This window comes from Rhodamnia argentea, chromosome 3 (assembly GCF_020921035.1).
Source record: "Rhodamnia argentea isolate NSW1041297 chromosome 3, ASM2092103v1, whole genome shotgun sequence".
In the NCBI taxonomy this organism is placed as follows: domain Eukaryota; kingdom Viridiplantae; phylum Streptophyta; class Magnoliopsida; order Myrtales; family Myrtaceae; genus Rhodamnia; species Rhodamnia argentea.
In genome coordinates, this window is record NC_063152.1 from 31,238,732 (window position 1) to 31,257,543 (window position 18,812).

Below are 18,812 nucleotides of genomic sequence, written 5' to 3' on the forward strand. Positions count from 1 at the left end.
ACGATGGTGAAGAGAGCCAATACGATCGAAAATGTAGGTTTAGAAGCAAGTATCATCTTTAGATCTTCATATGTTTCTCCCACGAGTCATGACTCGTGTATATATAGTGGGAAGCTCTCTTGCGTTATAGCTACTACAAGCAAAACTGATCAAGGTCCAGCCAGGATTAGGAAGCTGCGACGTGATCGGAAATGACAGAGGAGTACGAGAGGACGATGAATGCAATGTTTCGAACGAGGATCATGTCTGAGCTCTCTGATATAGATCCTTGCTCTGTCTTTAATTTGTAACATAGAGTCGACCGAAGTTCATATCTCACCAGTGACTTCAACAAAGCGGAGATGGAGTTTCTCGTTCTTGCTTCGTTTGATTCGCGGAATATGAATGATCTGAAGAACTTCTTCTTTTTTTTAGATGATTGCTTCGATCTCTTGTAAAAATGAGCGAATGAAAATTTATTTTCATCTCCCACGAAAGAGTCTGCACATAACTTATTGTGGATTATGAAAACACTTTCCATTAGCTAATTATTTCAAGCGATACATGCCGTCATTTTTAGGAAAATATTTTTCAAGTCATTCATTTTTCGCTAAATGAACGGAGTCTTCTAATCCAATTTTGAGACAAATCTTCCAATTTGCATGTGTAGATATTACTAGTTCATGTGTATAGCGCATGGCCTCCAAGAATGTAAGCCATCTGTTCTAATTTGATAAACTTCCATGCGATTTCCTTGTTGTTTGCAACATATTGTTCGAACATTTTTTAGTAATTTGAGGTTTGGAAAGTCCTTGAGGCTTCGTCGTATACAAGAATTCATTTACCTTTTTATTCGAAATCGACTTTGACACTGATCATCCTCAATTGGGCTTTAATTATTAATTCAAACCATTGAATTTCTGACGGCCCGTTGAATTTTTAATATTATCTATTTTTTATATTCTTTTTCCTTCATCTTCTAACCGGTCGTCAGATCGGCGATCGGACAGAGGCAAGGGCCAGGACTCGCCCTCGCCCTTGTCGGCCCTCGCCTCCGGAACCGGCAAGGAAAGAAGGAGAAAAAGCCACGTAATTTTCGGTGATAGAGAAAGAATTTTCAGCGTGTGCTCATCACTAATGAATATGCGAGATCAAGTGATCGCTCGCTGGATATTTTGGTTGACATATCTGTTAGTGTGGAGTGAGCATGTGCTTAACCCTGCTGGTGCTCTATTGATCCACCTTGTTTTCTTGGGTTGACTTTGTTTTGCTGTATTCTGGGCTTTGTTCTATTTGGATTTTGCTTTGCTACGAAGTCCACGTAATTCTCATGTATCATTTTGAGCAATCAATACAAATTTTTCTCCGATAAAAGATAAAAGATTGAATATATTATTATTCCATACCACACAATTTTCTAATACTAGACTTTTCTAACACAACTCACGCGTCCATCAAAACATGTCAAATGATTTCTTCGAGTTGCACGCAATGCTCGCCTAGTTCACGTTGAAGTCACCCCCTCACATTATTGCCAATAAAGAGAAGGCCAAAAATGCTAAAGGTGTCGAATTTTTTAACAGCTTAATTTTGTCTTTCGTTCCGAATGTTGAATTAATTACCCTATAATTACTTTCTTTTACTTGAATTTATCAACACGAAGATGAAGAAGGTGTGCAATTTTCCTCGATCTCATCAATTTTTCAAAGAATTCGTAAATGATTCACATCGTTTGCCGTTCAATTGGCGAGGAAGAGATTCTTTTAGTTACTGGATATATGGAGAAATTACCAGTTACTCTTTACAAAAAAAAAAAGGTTAATAGCAACGGAAAGAAGTTACTGTTCATAAATAGGTCGAATGTTATTTTCAACGTTAAAATTTACTAGCCATGGCGAAAAGTACTACTGTGGTACATGCACTAGTCCTACATTTTGTCTCCATGGACCGAGGAGAAAGGGGGGCGTGCATCCGGTAGAAATTGCACTTTACGAATCCATCAATTATGAGTTGAGGCAGGCATCCTCATACATGGCTATCGAGAACGAATCAAATTAGATGGTTCTATTTCTCAATCTTTTTGACTTGTTCCTATGGAACCAAAGCTGAAAAGATTAAAAAAAAAAAAAACGGATTTTTCTCTGGTAGCCATGACTTTCTTCACGTCTCTCCCGCTTCTTGGTTAGGGCGAGTCACTCGAGTCCCTTGCCATTCATCCCTCTTTCACATATGGCTTGGCTAGTATGTGGAAGGCTTTTCTTTTGGTCATTGGAAGCCGCACCTGAGCCCCGCAGCACCTCGTACATCGAACCATTAAGTAGTTGAAGTAGAAAAAATGAATGTGGCCTTCTAATTAATAAAAAGACTTGTACTCTTTTTTCCAATCCTATGTGAGATTAGAAAAGGCAAATTTTTATTTGTTTTGCAAACAAATTTCAACACATACTGTCGTTTGTTATTTCTCTAATGGTAGTAACTATCTCCCCCAATGATTTAGACATGGTGGAGGTAGAATTTCTTGTTCTTATAATCTATTTCCCCGGGTTACATCTTCTGGTTAGCGTCGGGCGTATGCATATACGCCCGTTTCCACGCTCGAGCACAGCGGCTGCGTGATTCGAGATGGATACGGATGATTTCCGGCATGGAATATAGATACGAACTTTCAAAGGTTAAGGTACTGCGCTCGTAAGTACAGGAGATTTGTTTGGCAACCCGCCCGGAGCTTGTCGTCCTCCATTTACTAATGATATGTGATGCGAATCCATTGTGCCCGTCGCTCCGTCCAACGTCCGATACCTGTTTCTAAGGTACATTCCTTTGGCACCGATCCTTAGCTCGTTATTTATCATTGTATGTGTTGACGCCTAAATTTTGATTAATCTATTTTTTGCATAAAAATTATAAAAAATCATCTCACATATTTATTTTTAGCGTACATTGCATTGGCATATAATCGGGCAAGCAGAACACTTAATTTAGCATGCGTCTAGACTAGGCACGGGATGGAAAAATACACCGAGAAGATTTGAAACTTCAAGGACTGTATTGCAAATACTTAAAATTTCAGGGACCGTATTGCAAATACTTGGAACTTCGGGGACCGTATTGCAAATACCAAAAGAAGATGAAGAAGGGAAGATGATGAAGGGAAGATAATGAAAAGAAGATGAAGAAGGGAAGATGATGAAGGGAAGATAATGAAGGGAAGATGAAAATGGAAGGTGAAGAAATGAAGATGAAGAAGGGAAGATGAAAATGGAAGGTGAAGAAATGAAGATGAAGAAGAGAAGATGAAGATGGAAGGTGAAGAAATGAAGGTGAAGAATGAAGGATGAAGAACTTTGCCTATAAAAAAGAGAGCTCTTGAGAAGAGTTTTAGAAGGGGGAAGTGGAAGAGAATTGAGAGAGAGAGTAGAAGAGAATTGAGAGAGTTTTTGAGTGGAAGAGAATTGAGAGAGTTTTGAGAGAGTTTTTGAGAGGAATTTTTAGAGAGGAAAAGAGAGTTCTTGAGAAAAATTAGAAGAGAAAATTCGAGAGTGAAGAAAAGAGTTTTAGTCGAGCATCATCTTCGACGAGTCCCGACACATATTTCACCTCTCGCCACCCAACAACGCCATTACTTGCCATTTTCGACGACAGCCGCGTTCTTCCATCTCCGAGATCTTGAAGGGAACTATAACGTGTATGTGAGTAAGATTTTGTGTAATAGAAGGTAATCCTTTCCATCTCGATCTACAAAAATGTAATCGTTTGGTTTGAACATTTGTTTGTTTATTTTAGACATGCCACGTGTTCCAAAATTTAGCATTATTACGTGTTAATTTATTTTTGTAAATACTCGTGATTGGCTGCGTTTTCTTTCTTTCTAAATTATCCATTGTGTATATCGCACAAAGTTCCATGTTTTACATTCCCATAAAAAAGAAGAAAAAACCAAAAAATTGCATCTTTGAATTTCAAGTAAAATCCATCAAAATTGCCAAATCAAATATTTTTCATGAAAATGGTACCGAAAGGGCGTTAGAGAAATCTGACGTAACCAAATCCCCGAATTCAAAATCTCTGGTTCGCGGAAATAAGATAGTTTTCTCCCGCTATTTTATTTAGGTTTCTAATCAACCTACCGAAAATGATTAGTGGCGACTCCAAATTCAAAACACATTGCATGTTAATTATTTGAACCTTAAGTTGCGATTTGGTATGGACTTGGGAGAGTTCGAGTTAGGTTAGTTAATTAATTAACCCGATAATCCATTAGCCCGAAAATTAACTCGTTTATTTTTTGAAGGTCGCGACGACTTGGCGACTCCATTGGGGATCCAAAGAGGACTTAGGCCGGATAATTTCATGAAAAAAGAAAATCACTTGATTTGGTAAACTTTGGTTGAATTCTCATTCTTAGGTGTTAAATGTTTTTGCAGATTGGGAGTTATAAGGGGAGGAGTGATTGACTAACCCTTTGTTTTGCGTGCTTGGTGAATTGGAATTCTGATTTAACTTTTGAATCATTGAAGCGGTGTTTGCTTTTAATTGTTGTGCATGATTTATCGTCTTTGCACTACACTGCACACAACCCGTGACCGGACCCGAGTCACACTAATAGTTTTAAGATGGTATTTAGATGGTCATTTAACCTTGGCGGTAAGGCTTCGCTAAAGGTTATCCCATCCGGATCCCGAAAATTTTTTCAAAAAATGGCTCAAGGGTCGTTCTTATGCACGTGAGGCTATGATGCATGAGAATTGCCCTTGTCGACCGAACCAAGCCGAAGTGATTGAACCCGACTAGTCATGACTATTGTACGCGAGGCTGCGACTAGTCATGATGATTGCGCGCGAGGCTGCGACATGTCGTTTCGTTCATCATTTCAATTTGCAAAAGCCTTTTGGATAGATAGAATAAGATTTAAACTCACAATTCATGCGCATGTCTTTGTGATTGACATTTTCTTCCTATGAACGGTAATTTCTTGTCTCTTTTACCCTATTATCTCATTTTTATTTTGAGCTGGTCCATGGTTTAGGAGTATCGTTGTCTTATTTCCAATTTCGCACTTTGCTTCCGTAGCTTTTACAATTTCATCAGTTGTCCTCATTTCTGATTTGGCTTGTTCTTGTTGTGCGATTTTTACTAAATTCTACGATCGAGCTTTGAGTAAGTGCCAAACACGAAAGTTGTAGACCTATGTTTCAACTAATATCCTACAAAATTTCAGAATTAAATTCATAATTTAAGATGGCCTTTCGTTTTTTCAACTACCTGCGGTTATAACAGTTTTCTGAATGTGATTTTTTGGAAAAACACATTAAACTGATTTGACCCGTGCATTTCTAGTCCGATTGGCCAACATAAAAGTTGTTCATCATCTTCTCAACTACAAGTTCGTAAAATTTGGACATGTTTTGATCAACATACGAATTAATATGAATTTTTTCGTAAAAGCAGATAAACTGAAAATTACATGTTTCAATCCTTTGGTCATAATCACTTTGTTCGTTTGAGTCTAGAGGGATGCCATGGGCCGGCTCGCTATTCTTGCTCCCTGTACTCATTTTGGGTTTGTTACTGTGTACAGGTAATTTATCACGGATCCTCCACATATCACCCGATCAGTAGCAAAAAGGATGGGCGACATCAACGCCACCGTTAGTGCTGCCCTGGATGAGAAACTTGGCTCCTTGACCGAGCGCTTTGAAGGGATGATGTCCCGAAAGATGGAGGAAATGATGGCCGCCTTTGCCGTCAAACTTCAATCATCCACCTCCAGCCCGCCGCTAACCATTCCTGCTCTAATTCCTCCTACGGACAACGTCGGTAAAGCCCTAGAAGCTACTCCCTATCCGACAATGCCGCTAGAGGATGTGATCATCACGGGCGTGAACTCGAGCACGCCGCCCGTAGTCCCAATCCCTCAAGCCAACCCCGTGGCCCCCGGGTTGAATGGTGATACGGTCAAACTGTTGGCCCAAATGGAACAGAGGATCCGAGAGGTTGAGGGGACTCACAACATACCCCAGTTGACTGTCTGTCTTTTCAAAGGTCACGGTGCCGAGAGAAGTTCAAGATGCCCGACTTTGAGAAGTATGATGGAACTTCCAACCCGATTCAGCACGTCCGGATGTACCAGGCAAGAATGAATAAGCATGCGACCAACGGTCCCTTAATGGTTCAGACCTTCCAGGCTAGTTTAAAAGAAGCTGCCATGAGATGGTATACAGACTACGAGATCTACCGGATGGATGATTGGGAGAAGGCAGCTAATGCTTTCATCAAACATTTCAGCTTTAACTTGGACGTGCTCACCACCAGAGAGGACCTTGAGCGACTTGAGATGAAAATGGAAGAAACAATCAAGCAATATGCCACCAGGTGGAGGAACGTGGCATCTCAGGTGAAACCAGTCCCTCCCGAAAGGGAACTCATGAAATTGTTTGTTTCCACCCCCGCCGCCGGTTATGAGAACTCGAATTTTGGGATCTGTTGCCACGTCATTCAGCCATCTCATCGCAATGGCTGAAGAAATCGAGAACGACATGAAGAAAGGTTGGTACGGTGATGTTGCCATGACGACTAAGAGGTTTGTGGTAAGGAAAGACAAGGAGTCGGCCCCACAGGTCAACATGACCTACAGCCCAAAAACCCACGACCCGGACGCCGCTGTCGTACTGATTCCTAATCAGCAAGAGGCTAATTTCGGCATGCAACGACAAAGAGGGAATCAACGGTCTCCTCGGCGGTTTACCCCTCTACCGGGAACCCCGTCGCAGTACTTGCGGTTCCGCGTAAGAGAGGTTTACCGACTTCCGAGCCTCTACGACCCAATGAATACGAGCTTGCCGAGATATGATCCATCGAAGAAATGTGATTACCACTGCGGGGAGCTTGGACATGACACCGATGGCTGTTTTGTGCATCAAGCATCGGATTCAAGATCTCCTGGATTCTAAAGCATTCTCATTCCAAGGCAACAAACAGCCAAATGTCCATAATAATCCTTTGCCGGATCATTCCGGTAAAGTTAATGCTGTATTCGGGCCGGGAATCGACAGGTTGGTGCTAGTAAGGATGAAGGAGTCTTCGATATCGCCGGTTGTTTTGATGATGTAACCATTGCTGCTATATCCGAAGACGGAGCGCATAAGGAGGAACCTTACCTGGCGCCTAAACCTTCCAAATCATTCATTAATGCCATATGTGATGATCCACTAGAGGGTTTAGATTCGGAGTAACATCTTTATGTTTATGCAATCCCCTACATGGGACATTTTCTGTTTCCTTTAGGTTTTGGATCGCATTTGGATTTCTATTCTGTCTTGCACTCTTGGATTTTCTTTCCTAGAAGATGTAATTTCATATCAATAAAATTGCACCATTTTTCGAATCTTGTTGAAGTATCCCAAACCAACCCGATGACGATAACCAACGACCAACAAGTTTGTCATCATGGTAAGAACTGAGGGTTGGGCTTCTTCAAGAATTCATGTCCCACGGTTTTGAAAAAATAAAAATAAAAAAAAAGTTCTTCAAAAAATCATACCGCAATTAAGCCCTGTTTGTCCTTTTGATTTTGTTACTTTATGTTTCAAGGGGAGGGGAACTTAGTGGATTCAGAAGTATACGACCTAGATGAGTCCAGTCCAGATTATGAGGAAATTCGTCGGGATTTCGAACGACATGAGGAGATCAAGCCCTTGACCAGGTGAACAAACTGCTCTCGGTCGACCTAGGCGATGCGGAAAACCCTAAAGATGTTAAGATCGGGGCAAACCTTTCCAAAGAGATGATCGAGCGCTTGACTAAGCTCCCCGAAGGATTACCAGGACATTTTCGCCTGGTCCTATGCAGATATGCCCGGTCTTGACCGTTCCATTGTCGAACATTGTTTGCCGACAGATCTTTCGGCTAAGCCGGTGGTGCAAAAGTCAAGGAGGGCCGACTAGAATTGGTCCGGGAAGATCAAAGAGGAAGTCATGAAGGTGCTTGACGTCGGATTCCTTGAGACTACGAGAATATTCGATTGGTTGCCAATATAGTCCCCGGTCATAAAGAAGGATGGGCGTATTCGGTGATCTGCAGGTTTGAATTGTTCTCATTCATGGACGGTTTCTCCGGGTACAATCAGATCCCGATGAATGTCAATGACAAGTTGAAAATCACCAACACCACAGCTTAGTGGTCGGGGGAATGATAGTGGTCTGAGGCGTCTCGGGTTCGATCCCGGGATTTGGCATCAATGTACAAAGATTAATAAAAACCTTTTTGCTTCGCGATTCAATGCCGATTGAAACTCAGCCCGGATGGTTACAAGACCGGAGAGATAACATCCCGGACATACAATCCAATCCAGATGAGTTGATCCTTTCAATTCAAAGTTCACAAGAAATTCGTACAAGGGTAAAGCGGTATCGTTTCAACTCGTTTAGAACATGAGAACGTACATTGATGCTTTCCCTTTTGATTTTTACGAGGGTCTGCGCCTTTCCGGATACGGAAGTATCCCTTCTCCCCGAGAAATTAATGAAATGAGAAATTCCCGGAGCCTTTGACAATCTCATGTCTCGAACCAAATAATGAAGTTTTGCAACTCATTTGCATGAGCAGGGGCAACTCACGATCCACGCCCCTAAGAAGTTTCTTATGTGCTTGCAAATTCTATCCACCAAGATAAAAAGTTGCTGCATTTTATATGCTCGAAAACACTCATACATTGCATAGTTTGTGCATGATTGTTCCTCATGTTTAATTTATCAACTCGAATAAGGAACATGAACTACATAAGATACACCAAATGTATGGAATGGGGCAAGACAGGGATGATGAAAGGCAATCTTTTTCCAAACACGTCCCATTTTTTCAAGGCGAGTTGAACGGTGGCTAAGTTCCGCATTCCCCGAGGTAAAGAGTTTTCTCGCGAAAGGTACGTTAGCCGAAATGACAGAGGCATTCAATTCTCTATCCCAAACACTACGGGTGATCCATTGATTACCCCTTTTGAGCGGTGGTTTCATTTCTTTACCCCTGTCAAGAACCACCCCACATCGGGGTCCAGACGAGTTAATTCCAGCGGCAACACGAGGTAAATGGTTAGAAATTTTCTTGCTGGGACTAACATTAATCTTCGGGTGTTTCTTTGCATTTATACTCGAATTTTAATTCAAGTGCCTTAGGATGATGAAGAGCATTCACTTCTCTATCCTATACACTTCATTCTTTGCATAGCCCACTTGAGCCCGCAAATTCATTTCTTAAACCCTTGTTGGTGATCATTTGCTCATTCCAAAGACGAAGATAGCATTTTCCCAAGGATTAGAATTGAAGATGGTCGGGTCAACAGAGAATTCCCGAATGGACTCATTTCTTGTATGCTAGATTTTTTATGTTTACATAATTTTTCTTTGTAAATGTTTATGTTTGTTGTAATTCCTGGTTCAAAATCATGGGATTGTAAAAAAAAAGGAGAGGCAAACTCAGCTTAAAGGAGAAGGGCCCGCTCTCGAAAAAAAAAAAAAAAAAAAAAAAGCAAAATAAAGAGATGTCGAAGAGCTCTCAAAGAAAAAGGAAAAGAAATCTCTTCTCGAAAAAAAAGAAGAAAAAAAGAAAAATGAGAGTCGGGAGTAAGAAAAGCAAAGGCTGATCTCATATGAAAATTTCAAGTATAGGAAAAGCAAAGTGCCTACCAAAAGTAAGGCCAATGCACATTCATTTGTAAAGTACTTCTGAATTTTGAATGTACATTTTTGCATGTTAAGTTGTAAATTCCATGTACATATTTGCATTGTGTCTCTTGCAAATCCTCGACAGACACTTGTTGTGAAGAAGACTCCCCAAGAAGTCAATTTGCAAAGTGCAATTTTCAGTAGAAAATTACCATCCCTCATTCAATGATGGAATTCTTTCTGAAGACATTTCCGTAAGACCATGATCGGTGACTAGTCGGCGACGATCACCAACGTCAAGCCCCTTCTAATTTAATTTCGAGCCAAAACGAGCATTTTCGTTCCTCGGTCCCCAATCCTAGCCTACGTTATAACCCTCCAAAGTCTCTTCTGATTAGGGCACTTGAGTTAACGTAGAGTTAAATGATTTTAAGCATCACTCGAAGAAGTTCGAGCAAGATTATTTCTCTCTCATTTTTGCAGGATTCTTGACTTGTAAATCCGGAGCAGATGATGAAGAAATTCATTTCAGCAGCCTTGACTCAACTAGAGTCCCCTTTGTAAAACCTTTGACCTAGCCCTCATTACGGTCCTAATCAAGACCTCCCGGATCGGCTCGGTCGTATCAATTGCGAGATTACTTGGATCCTTATCGAATGCGATGATGGAAAGATTGAGTGATTTCTCTTGAATCCTGCAGACAAGATAAATAGCTTTTCTCGAGAGTGAGAGAAAGCCCTTTCGGACTAAAGTCCCCCAATTCAGCTCACATTCGAGGTATTCGTAATGTGAGAACCTCTCTGGACAAAATTGGTAATGCAAACTTGACAGAATGGTTATGCATGAACCATAGTATGAGTGATTGCATTATACTCATTGTTGAATATGTTTGTGTGTGTTACCTCCGACATTCTATGATAGGTAATACATTACCGATGTTCGAGTTCCCTCCCGAGGTCTCGAAATTCATCCAAGGATTATTGAATGAGCAAGTTTTGCTGGCAAATGCCTACCAGGTACGATACGATGAATCGCTTCGTTCCTTGATTAATCGTTTGGAGAACCCGGGTAAGTTTTCCGAACCCCTTTTCAAATTAACAACTCTTCTCATGATAGTTGTTATGATTCAATTCGGGCAATATGCCCCTTTTGTACTTATCGATTCCATTCAATGGTGCTCCTATCAAATATTGTTCAATTCGGGCAATATGCCTCTTCCGTCAAGTCGTGTAGACATATGCACTCGGCGATCTTGACATCTTATCAAATCATAACGACGTAGCTCTTATGGTTTCAATCTCGGGACGTGAAGACATATGCACCGGCGATCTTGACATCTTATCAAATCATAACGACGTAACTCTTATGGTTTCAATCTCGGGACGTGAAGACATATGCACCGGCGATCTTGACATCTTATCAAATCATAACGACGTAGCTCTTATGGTTTCAATCTCGGGACGTGAAGACATATGCACTTGGCGATCTTGACATCTCTTCAAATCATAACGACGTAGCTCTTATGATTTCAGTATCGAATCACGAAGACGTATGCACCGGTGATCTTGACCTTTAGTCGGCTCATAATGACATAGCTCTTATGATTTTCGGCTCCTTTATCAAATCATGAAGACATAAGCACCCATATTTTTGATCCAAACCAAATCATAACGACGTAGCTCTTATGATTTTGGTTCCCCCTTTATCGAATCGTGAAGACATATGCACTGGCGATTTTGACATTTAATCAACTCACAACGACGTAGCTCTTGTGAACTTGATCCCACTTCTTTCGACTCACAACGACGTAGCTCTTGTGATCTCAAACGACACACATATCTTGCGCTGTCTTGCATTAGGGAGAAGTCTCGATAACAGTATAGGCCAAATACCTTAAAATCCTTGCATCCGCAAAAAGAAACTTGGAAATTAAGAGAACCATTAGCTTACGAGAAATTTGGTAAAACAGGTATTCTTGTATGCGATCCATGTGCGAGTTTCTCTAACATGAAAAAGGGAAATTATGACACGTGTTATTTACAGTCTTGCATATCATGCATCACTTCATTACATAAAAAATGGGATTAAAACTCCCGCCAAAAAGTTCATCCATAATTTGCACCGTCAAAATTTAGGATTCAATTTTGTCTTTGAGCGGAACCTCTACGAGCCTCCACTCAAAGAGGGGCAGCTGTTGACGCCTAAATTTTGATTAATCTATTTTTTGCATAAAAATTATAAAAAATCATCTCACATATTTATTTTTAGCGTACATTGCATTGGCATATAATCGGGCAAGCGGAACACTTAATTTAGCATGCGTCTAGACTAGGCACGGGATGGAAAAATACACCGAGAAGATTTGAAACTTCAAGGACTGTATTGCAAATACTTAAAATTTCGGGGACCTGTATTGCAAATACTTGGAACTTCGTGGACTCGTATTGCAAATACCAAAAGAAGATGAAGAAGGGAAGATGATGAAGGGAAGATAATGAAAAGAAGATGAAGAAGGGAAGATGATGAAGGGAAGATAATGAAGGGAAGATGAAAATGGAAGGTGAAGAAATGAAGATGAAGAAGGGAAGATGAAAATGGAAGGTGAAGAAATGAAGATGAAGAAGAGAAGATGAAGATGGAAGGTGAAGAAATGAAGGTGAAGAATGAAGGATGAAGAACTTTGCCTATAAAAAAGAGAGCTCTTGAGAAGAGTTTTAGAAGGGGGAAGTGGAAGAGAATTGAGAGAGAGAGTAGAAGAGAATTGAGAGAGTTTTTGAGTGGAAGAGAATTGAGAGAGTTTTGAGAGAGTTTTTGAGAGGAATTTTTAGAGAGGAAAAAGAGAGTTCTTGAGAAAAATTAGAAGAGAAAATTCGAGAGTGAAGAAAAGAGTTTTAGTCGAGCATCATCTTCGACGAGTCCCGACACATATTTCACCTCTCGCCACCCAACAACGCCATTACTTGCCATTTTCGACGACAGCCGCGTTCTTCCAGCTCCGAGATCTTGAAGGGAACTATAACGTGTATGTGAGTAAGATTTTGTGTAATAGAAGGTAATCCTTTCCATCTCGATCTACAAAAATGTAATCGTTTGGTTTGAACATTTGTTTGTTTATTTTAGACATGCCACGTGTTCCAAAATTTAGCATTATTACGTGTTAATTTATTTTTGTAAATACTCGTGATTGGCTGCGTTTTCTTTCTTTCTAAATTATCCATTGTGTATATCGCACAAAGTTCCATGTTTTACATTCCCATAAAAAAGAAGAAAAAACCAAAAAAATTGCATCTTTGAATTTCAAGTAAAATCCATCAAAATTGCCAAATCAAATATTTTTCATGAAAATGGTACCGAAAGGGCGTTAGAGAAATCTGACGTAACCAAATCCCCGAATTCAAAATCTCTGGTTCGCGGAAATAAGATAGTTTTCTCCCGCTATTTTATTTAGGTTTCTAATCAACCTACCGAAAATGATTAGTGGCGACTCCAAATTCAAAACACATTGCATGTTAATTATTTGAACCTTAAGTTGCGATTTGGTATGGACTTGGGAGAGTTCGAGTTAGGTTAGTTAATTAATTAACCTGATAATCCATTAGCCCGAAAATTAACTCGTTTATTTTTTGAAGGTCGCGACAGTATGTAACAACCACAGCCATTAAGAAAGATTAAACGACTCCAGTTTGACGTCAGAACTTGGACTAGCTGTCTCCGATTCGTCCGATGTCCGCCAATTGGCTCGGTGACAGACAAATCGGTGTTGCAGGACTATGAAAAGAGGAAGAGAAGAAGAGCCACTCGAACAAGGAAGCATCAAACTGTTAACCGACTGAACATTGCACAAGGAGATACAGCAAACATGAACTGAATGGTTGTACAAATGGTGGTTGAGGCAAATGATATTAGGAGCGTTCTAGTTTCAGCGGCAAAGAGAGACTCCCGAAACAAACAAACGTCGAAAGAACAGCAATCTACATTGACAATTACCACAATCTAATGCCATAACTCGAAACCCTCTCCAGCGCCATCTCCTAGCCTTCATCTATAAATTTTACTAGTACTACTACCACGCTCTAGAGCAGCGATGTCAGCTTAAGAGTCAAAAGGCTTCCGAGATCTGTCGCTAGCAGTGCTACAACTATCTGGAGAAGCCCCGTGCACAGCCGCAGCTAATCATTCTTCACTTCGTCACAAGAGGGATCACTTTTTCCTCCACTTAGCCCAGTGCCAGTGCCTCCATTCATGCCTTTCAACTGAAGATTGAAAAAGACCAGATAACTAGATGAAAGAGCAAATAAAGTGGGCAGATAATCATAAAAACCCCCAACTTGTAAGGAACGGGAAAAGGTTCGAGTTGACTAGGGAGTGGTTAAGTGAGACGTGAGTTCCTGTGAAAAGATCGATGCTATTCAAAACAAGAATATGCATTCATGGACTTCAAGAATGTCGCATGGTGTTAGCTATAAACTTTGGTGATTTCTTACATCTTCCTTTTGGTTTAAGAATCGAGGTTGTTAATAGTACAAACCGAGATTATAGGACCTTACCTTACCAAGAACCTTCTTATGATACTGATAGCCCTGGCAGAAAGAGCAAAATTAGTTTGTGATATTCAAACAAATGGAACATCAAAAATTTGTAGAGCACTGATAAAAGGTATGCTCACCTTGTCAGTTCCATAGATGAAGTCGCAATAAGTAAAGACAGATGCAAAGTTGCTCTGGCTTTGTCCTCCGACATAATGATGGTAATCATGGTACTCTGCACCTCCATAAAATGGAATGTACTTGGTTGGAGTCCATGGTAAGTCATATCTGCACGGAAAGAGCAATTCACACCACAAGGATCACCCACTAAAACGAAAATGAGAGGTTTGATCACGGTTATGCATCTAGAAAGCATTACACTAAAGAGAAAATTTCACTTGGGATCTCTTGGAAACAAGCAGAGCATCAGCACACAAAGGAAAATTTGTTAATCTATCCGCATGGCAGACAAAGAGTATCCAAAATTGGTGACAACTTCACTGCACAACAAATTTATATGGTACAAGAAGCTGCTTTCAGATCATTCCTGAGATTTGCAAGTGCACTGACGGTGCTAATTAAGGGGGCCAATTCTGGTCATCAGCGAAGTTGCTTGGCTTGACCTGTCAGACATGATTTTATTCTATCCTGTGAATACACGACAAAAGGAAAAAACTGAAAATAAAGATCTAATCTTTTGGAGATGTGTCCATATCTAGATGCAGATTTTGGCAGGCTTCAAATCAATAGAGAAATTTGGACGTCATCAACAGACAAGGGTATCTGGAAGTTATGTGCAGTTCCAGTCTGACTGGGCTTACAAAGTATTCAGGGGAAAGAAGAGTTCAGTCACAAGAGTTGCAGGATTCTTAATGATATCTCGGATGAGAAACATTAAGGATCGATGTGATAGTTGAAATCCCTAGACTCCAGAACAGAACCGCAAGTATCAAGTGGCTTTTCATTCACTTGCTTCAGGGTAAAATGTCCAATGTCAGCTATCGTAAATTCCAGCCCAAACATGAAGTCTGATGATGATCACAAGGCGACAACCTAAAAGTGCATATTGAAATATCTACACTTTTTTCCAGGCGACGCATGAGGCAGCAAATACTTCGAGAATCATATCTTAATATCACATGCTTAAAATTTGAAACTTCAGAAAGCTGTTCTTACAATCTACCATGAAGGTCGCCATACTTCGAAGCTCCTTCAAGTTAGTCATTCTGTAAATCCAACTTCAGAATCCTCACAGCTCTCCCTTTTTCACCAACTAATAGTGGCCCCTTAGACTATTTGTACGTGCTCGAAAAGTTCCAAACAGATGAATAGCAGCAAATATTCCTTGGATACCGAAAGAGTATTAAACCCTGTCTTGGTTGTGCTTTTTCTCATTTTTACCATCAATTCGTGCAGTTTGTAATCAAATTTTAGAATAAGCAAGCCAACAACAGTTCTGAGAGATATGACTCCCAAGTTAAGGTCGTGAAGATATGATATATAATTCAGCAAATCATGCTTGGCAAGAATTTGAGAAGCTATGAAGTGAAAGACATGCAGCCCCCAAACCCCCTGTCATGATTTTAAAAGGCAAAATAAACTAATGAAACAGCAATACTCCATCTCCAGCCTGACGAAAACTATTGCAACACGTGTCAGGAATCTTCCCTTTAACAAAGAGCAACACACATACATACCTAGACACCCACATGTAGGTTAGATGCTTGTACACTTGTTTCATAATATACTCACATAAAACCAAGGAAACCCGGTCTTTATGCTTGTTTGCATCCAGGAAAGGTGATAAAAAGTACAATTAAGTGCAGAGATCCTACAAAATCTGTACTTTACATGTAATGGCTCCAACCTCAGTCATAAATAAATCAGCCACCATGATAGCATCATTTTGTCACTACCAACTTAAAAAAGGAAGTGCTCAGCCAAAACAGACAATTAGAAAAGAAAAGCAAGCGACTAAAGGTGAAAAGCATGAAGGTTAAAGCAAATATAGTAGATTATTGAGCATGCGTACCCGCTGTGAGTCTCAATGGCCTCTATCTGCCGTAAAGCTATCCACAGCCAAAAGGTGACCATGTGGCCAGGAGCCAAAGCCGGCCCGAGAAAAGATGGGATTCCGAGGATCAGAACCTCCGCCCAGTGAGCATAAGGCGCAGCATAGCCGATGGGAGCCGCGAATTCGTGGTGAACGGAATGGATCTTCTCGTATCCCCATTTGCTGTGCAGGAACCTGTGGATCCAGTAATTCGTATAATCCTCCACGAGGAAATACACCACCAACTGTGACACAATCTCCCATCTCGAGGGCAATGGCAATCCTGTCCGAATGCCAATCATCTGTAAAATTAAGGAAAAGCCCTTAAGTTTTAACTCAAGTGGTTTCAGAAAGAGGGTTCATACCACCAAAAAGCAAGACATTACAGTGCAACATCATTCAGACTCTCCACAAAACAAGCTGAAGAGAAGAGATGGTGAATGGAACCATCCAACCCTGAATGGCACAGTCCAACCATATGCACAATGATTGACACAAATTGCTCGGACAAACACAAACATAATGCGATGGGAACGCAGTCAATCAGAAACAGAGAAAAACTCAAGCACGTTGTGACCTGTTTTGTTGAAATTTCTGTAGCATCGCTTGGTATTCATCATTCAAAAGAGCTAAAATGCTAAATCGACGCGACACGGGTCGCCGCTCCTATCAACCAAAACAGCGTCAAAACATTGGAGGCGACGCCGAAACGCTAAACATCAACACAACCATCCTCAAAAACAACAGAAAGTCTCTACCTTGACGGAAGGATAGGAGACGAGTTGCAAGGGGCCGACGACGAGGAAGAACATGCGATTGACGTCCTTGTAACACTTCCACATCTCGGCGAGCGAGAGCCTGACCTTGGGCTGGATCTTGTACTGGTCAAGGCCGAGGGAGCGCGTGAGCTCCGCGAAGGCCAGGGGGATCGGGACGAGGTTGAAGACGAGGAAGAGGAAGAGAATGTTGTGGCAGTAGAGGAAATAGTCCGACTTCGCCGCCGAGTACCTGAACCACAGCGTCTCCGCCAGCGTCAGGCCCCGGCCGACGGCGGACTCCGCCTCCTCGATCGTCGCGTACGGCAGCATTGGTCGCCGGTGGCGTGGGCTAGAGGAGAGCGAGAGCGACTGTGCTTTAGAATATGCAGTGAAGTGAAGTCGAAATTGATGAGAGTGACAGGTTTCCCCAGATTTTTATAGACTCTGGTTCGTATTTCCCGCAATGGAATTGGAATCCACTAGTAAATTATTAACATCTCAAAAAAAAAAATATTGTTTTCTGATGTTAGAAAACCACGCTCCGACGAAAAATGAGTAATTTGAAAAACGTTTTTCTCAAACACAAGCCTAAAAAACTCCATGAATTGTCGGGCTTTTCGATACCCGTTTTCGTTAAAATAGTGTCGACACCAAAAAAAATGTCCGAGTCCCGGCTCGAGCTCAAAGAGGCATAGCAAGACATGGCAACAGTAAAATTCGCCAAGTGCTTAGAGCTCTTAGTCGTTAAGAATAGACGGTCGACAAGATGACTAAGTCCTAAGACGTGAGTGCTGATGAATGAAGTTCAGTTTGATTGACAAGAAAACATGAATCTCCGGCGAACCAGCTTCTTATATTAATTAAAAAAAATGCCATATCGGATTTACGGCTAAGCATATTGGAGTTGATACTTAAATGGTCGTTTTAAAAAAAAAATGGCACTTAGATGATCCAGCGAAAACTTTTGGAACGAAAGTGTATCGTATAAAACTTTTGACACTTTTAGTGTACTTCTCTCTAAAAAGTCATTAAAAAAAAATTGAAACTTTTATAAATTGTTTGATGAACACCTACACCGCTTCATTAATTTTCAAAAAACTATCTCGCCTAAATTTAGATAACGTTCCGACAAAAAAAAAAATTAGATAACGTGATTTAAATATATATTAGCACGAAAAAGTCACAGCAAGTCCAATTACAGTCATTTCAATTTGGCCAATTTGATCCTAAACATTCTGATGATTTACCAATTCAATCCTTACATTTTAATTGTGTCAATTTAGTCTCAAATATTTTTTAAATTTGCCAATTTAGATCTAAACCTTTTAACGATTTGCCTAGTCTTTCCAATCAATTTTGGACAAAAATCGATGATGCGGTGATCTAGCAAACGCTGACCACCCTATGTGGCATGGCGATGCCGACATGGACAATTCTTGTAATTTTTATATTTTTTCTTATTTTTTCCTCTTTACCTTTTTATTTTTATTTTTCTTGTCTTTTATCTTTCTTTTTCTTTTTCATTTTTCCCTCCACTAACCACTAGCGACGGCCTCGACACCCTTGCTAGCCTCTAGCGATGACCTCCATTACCCATGGCCGGTTTAAGGGAAAAATAAAAAAGAGAAAGAAAATGAGAAAAAGAAATGAAAGAAACAAAGAAGAAAAAAATCGTAAAATTAAAAAATGCAAAAATTATCCATGTTAGTGCTCATTGTGGCACACCCGACCGGCATTGAATAGACCGTCACGTAAGTAATTTTCAATCAAAATTAGCCCAAAAGACTAAATTGGCAAATCATTGAAAGATTTATGACTAAATTGATCAAATTAAATG

The 18,812-nt window shown here is 40.5% G+C and overlaps 1 protein-coding gene across 1 annotated transcript; it reads right to left on the bottom strand.

The window, feature by feature from the left end:
* Nucleotides 1-13,445: 13,445 nt before the first annotated feature.
* LOC115746508 (methylsterol monooxygenase 1-1-like) lies at nucleotides 13,446-17,380 on the bottom strand. Its single transcript, XM_030682301.2, has 5 exons — nucleotides 16,976-17,380; nucleotides 16,197-16,519; nucleotides 14,305-14,452; nucleotides 14,186-14,218; nucleotides 13,446-13,891 (listed from the first exon to the last, which is right to left on the bottom strand). Exons 1-5 carry the CDS (start codon nucleotides 17,303-17,305, stop codon nucleotides 13,808-13,810), a joined length of 918 nt encoding a protein of 305 aa, XP_030538161.1. The 5' UTR covers nucleotides 17,306-17,380; the 3' UTR covers nucleotides 13,446-13,807.
* Between the last annotated feature and the right edge of the window lie 1,432 nt (nucleotides 17,381-18,812).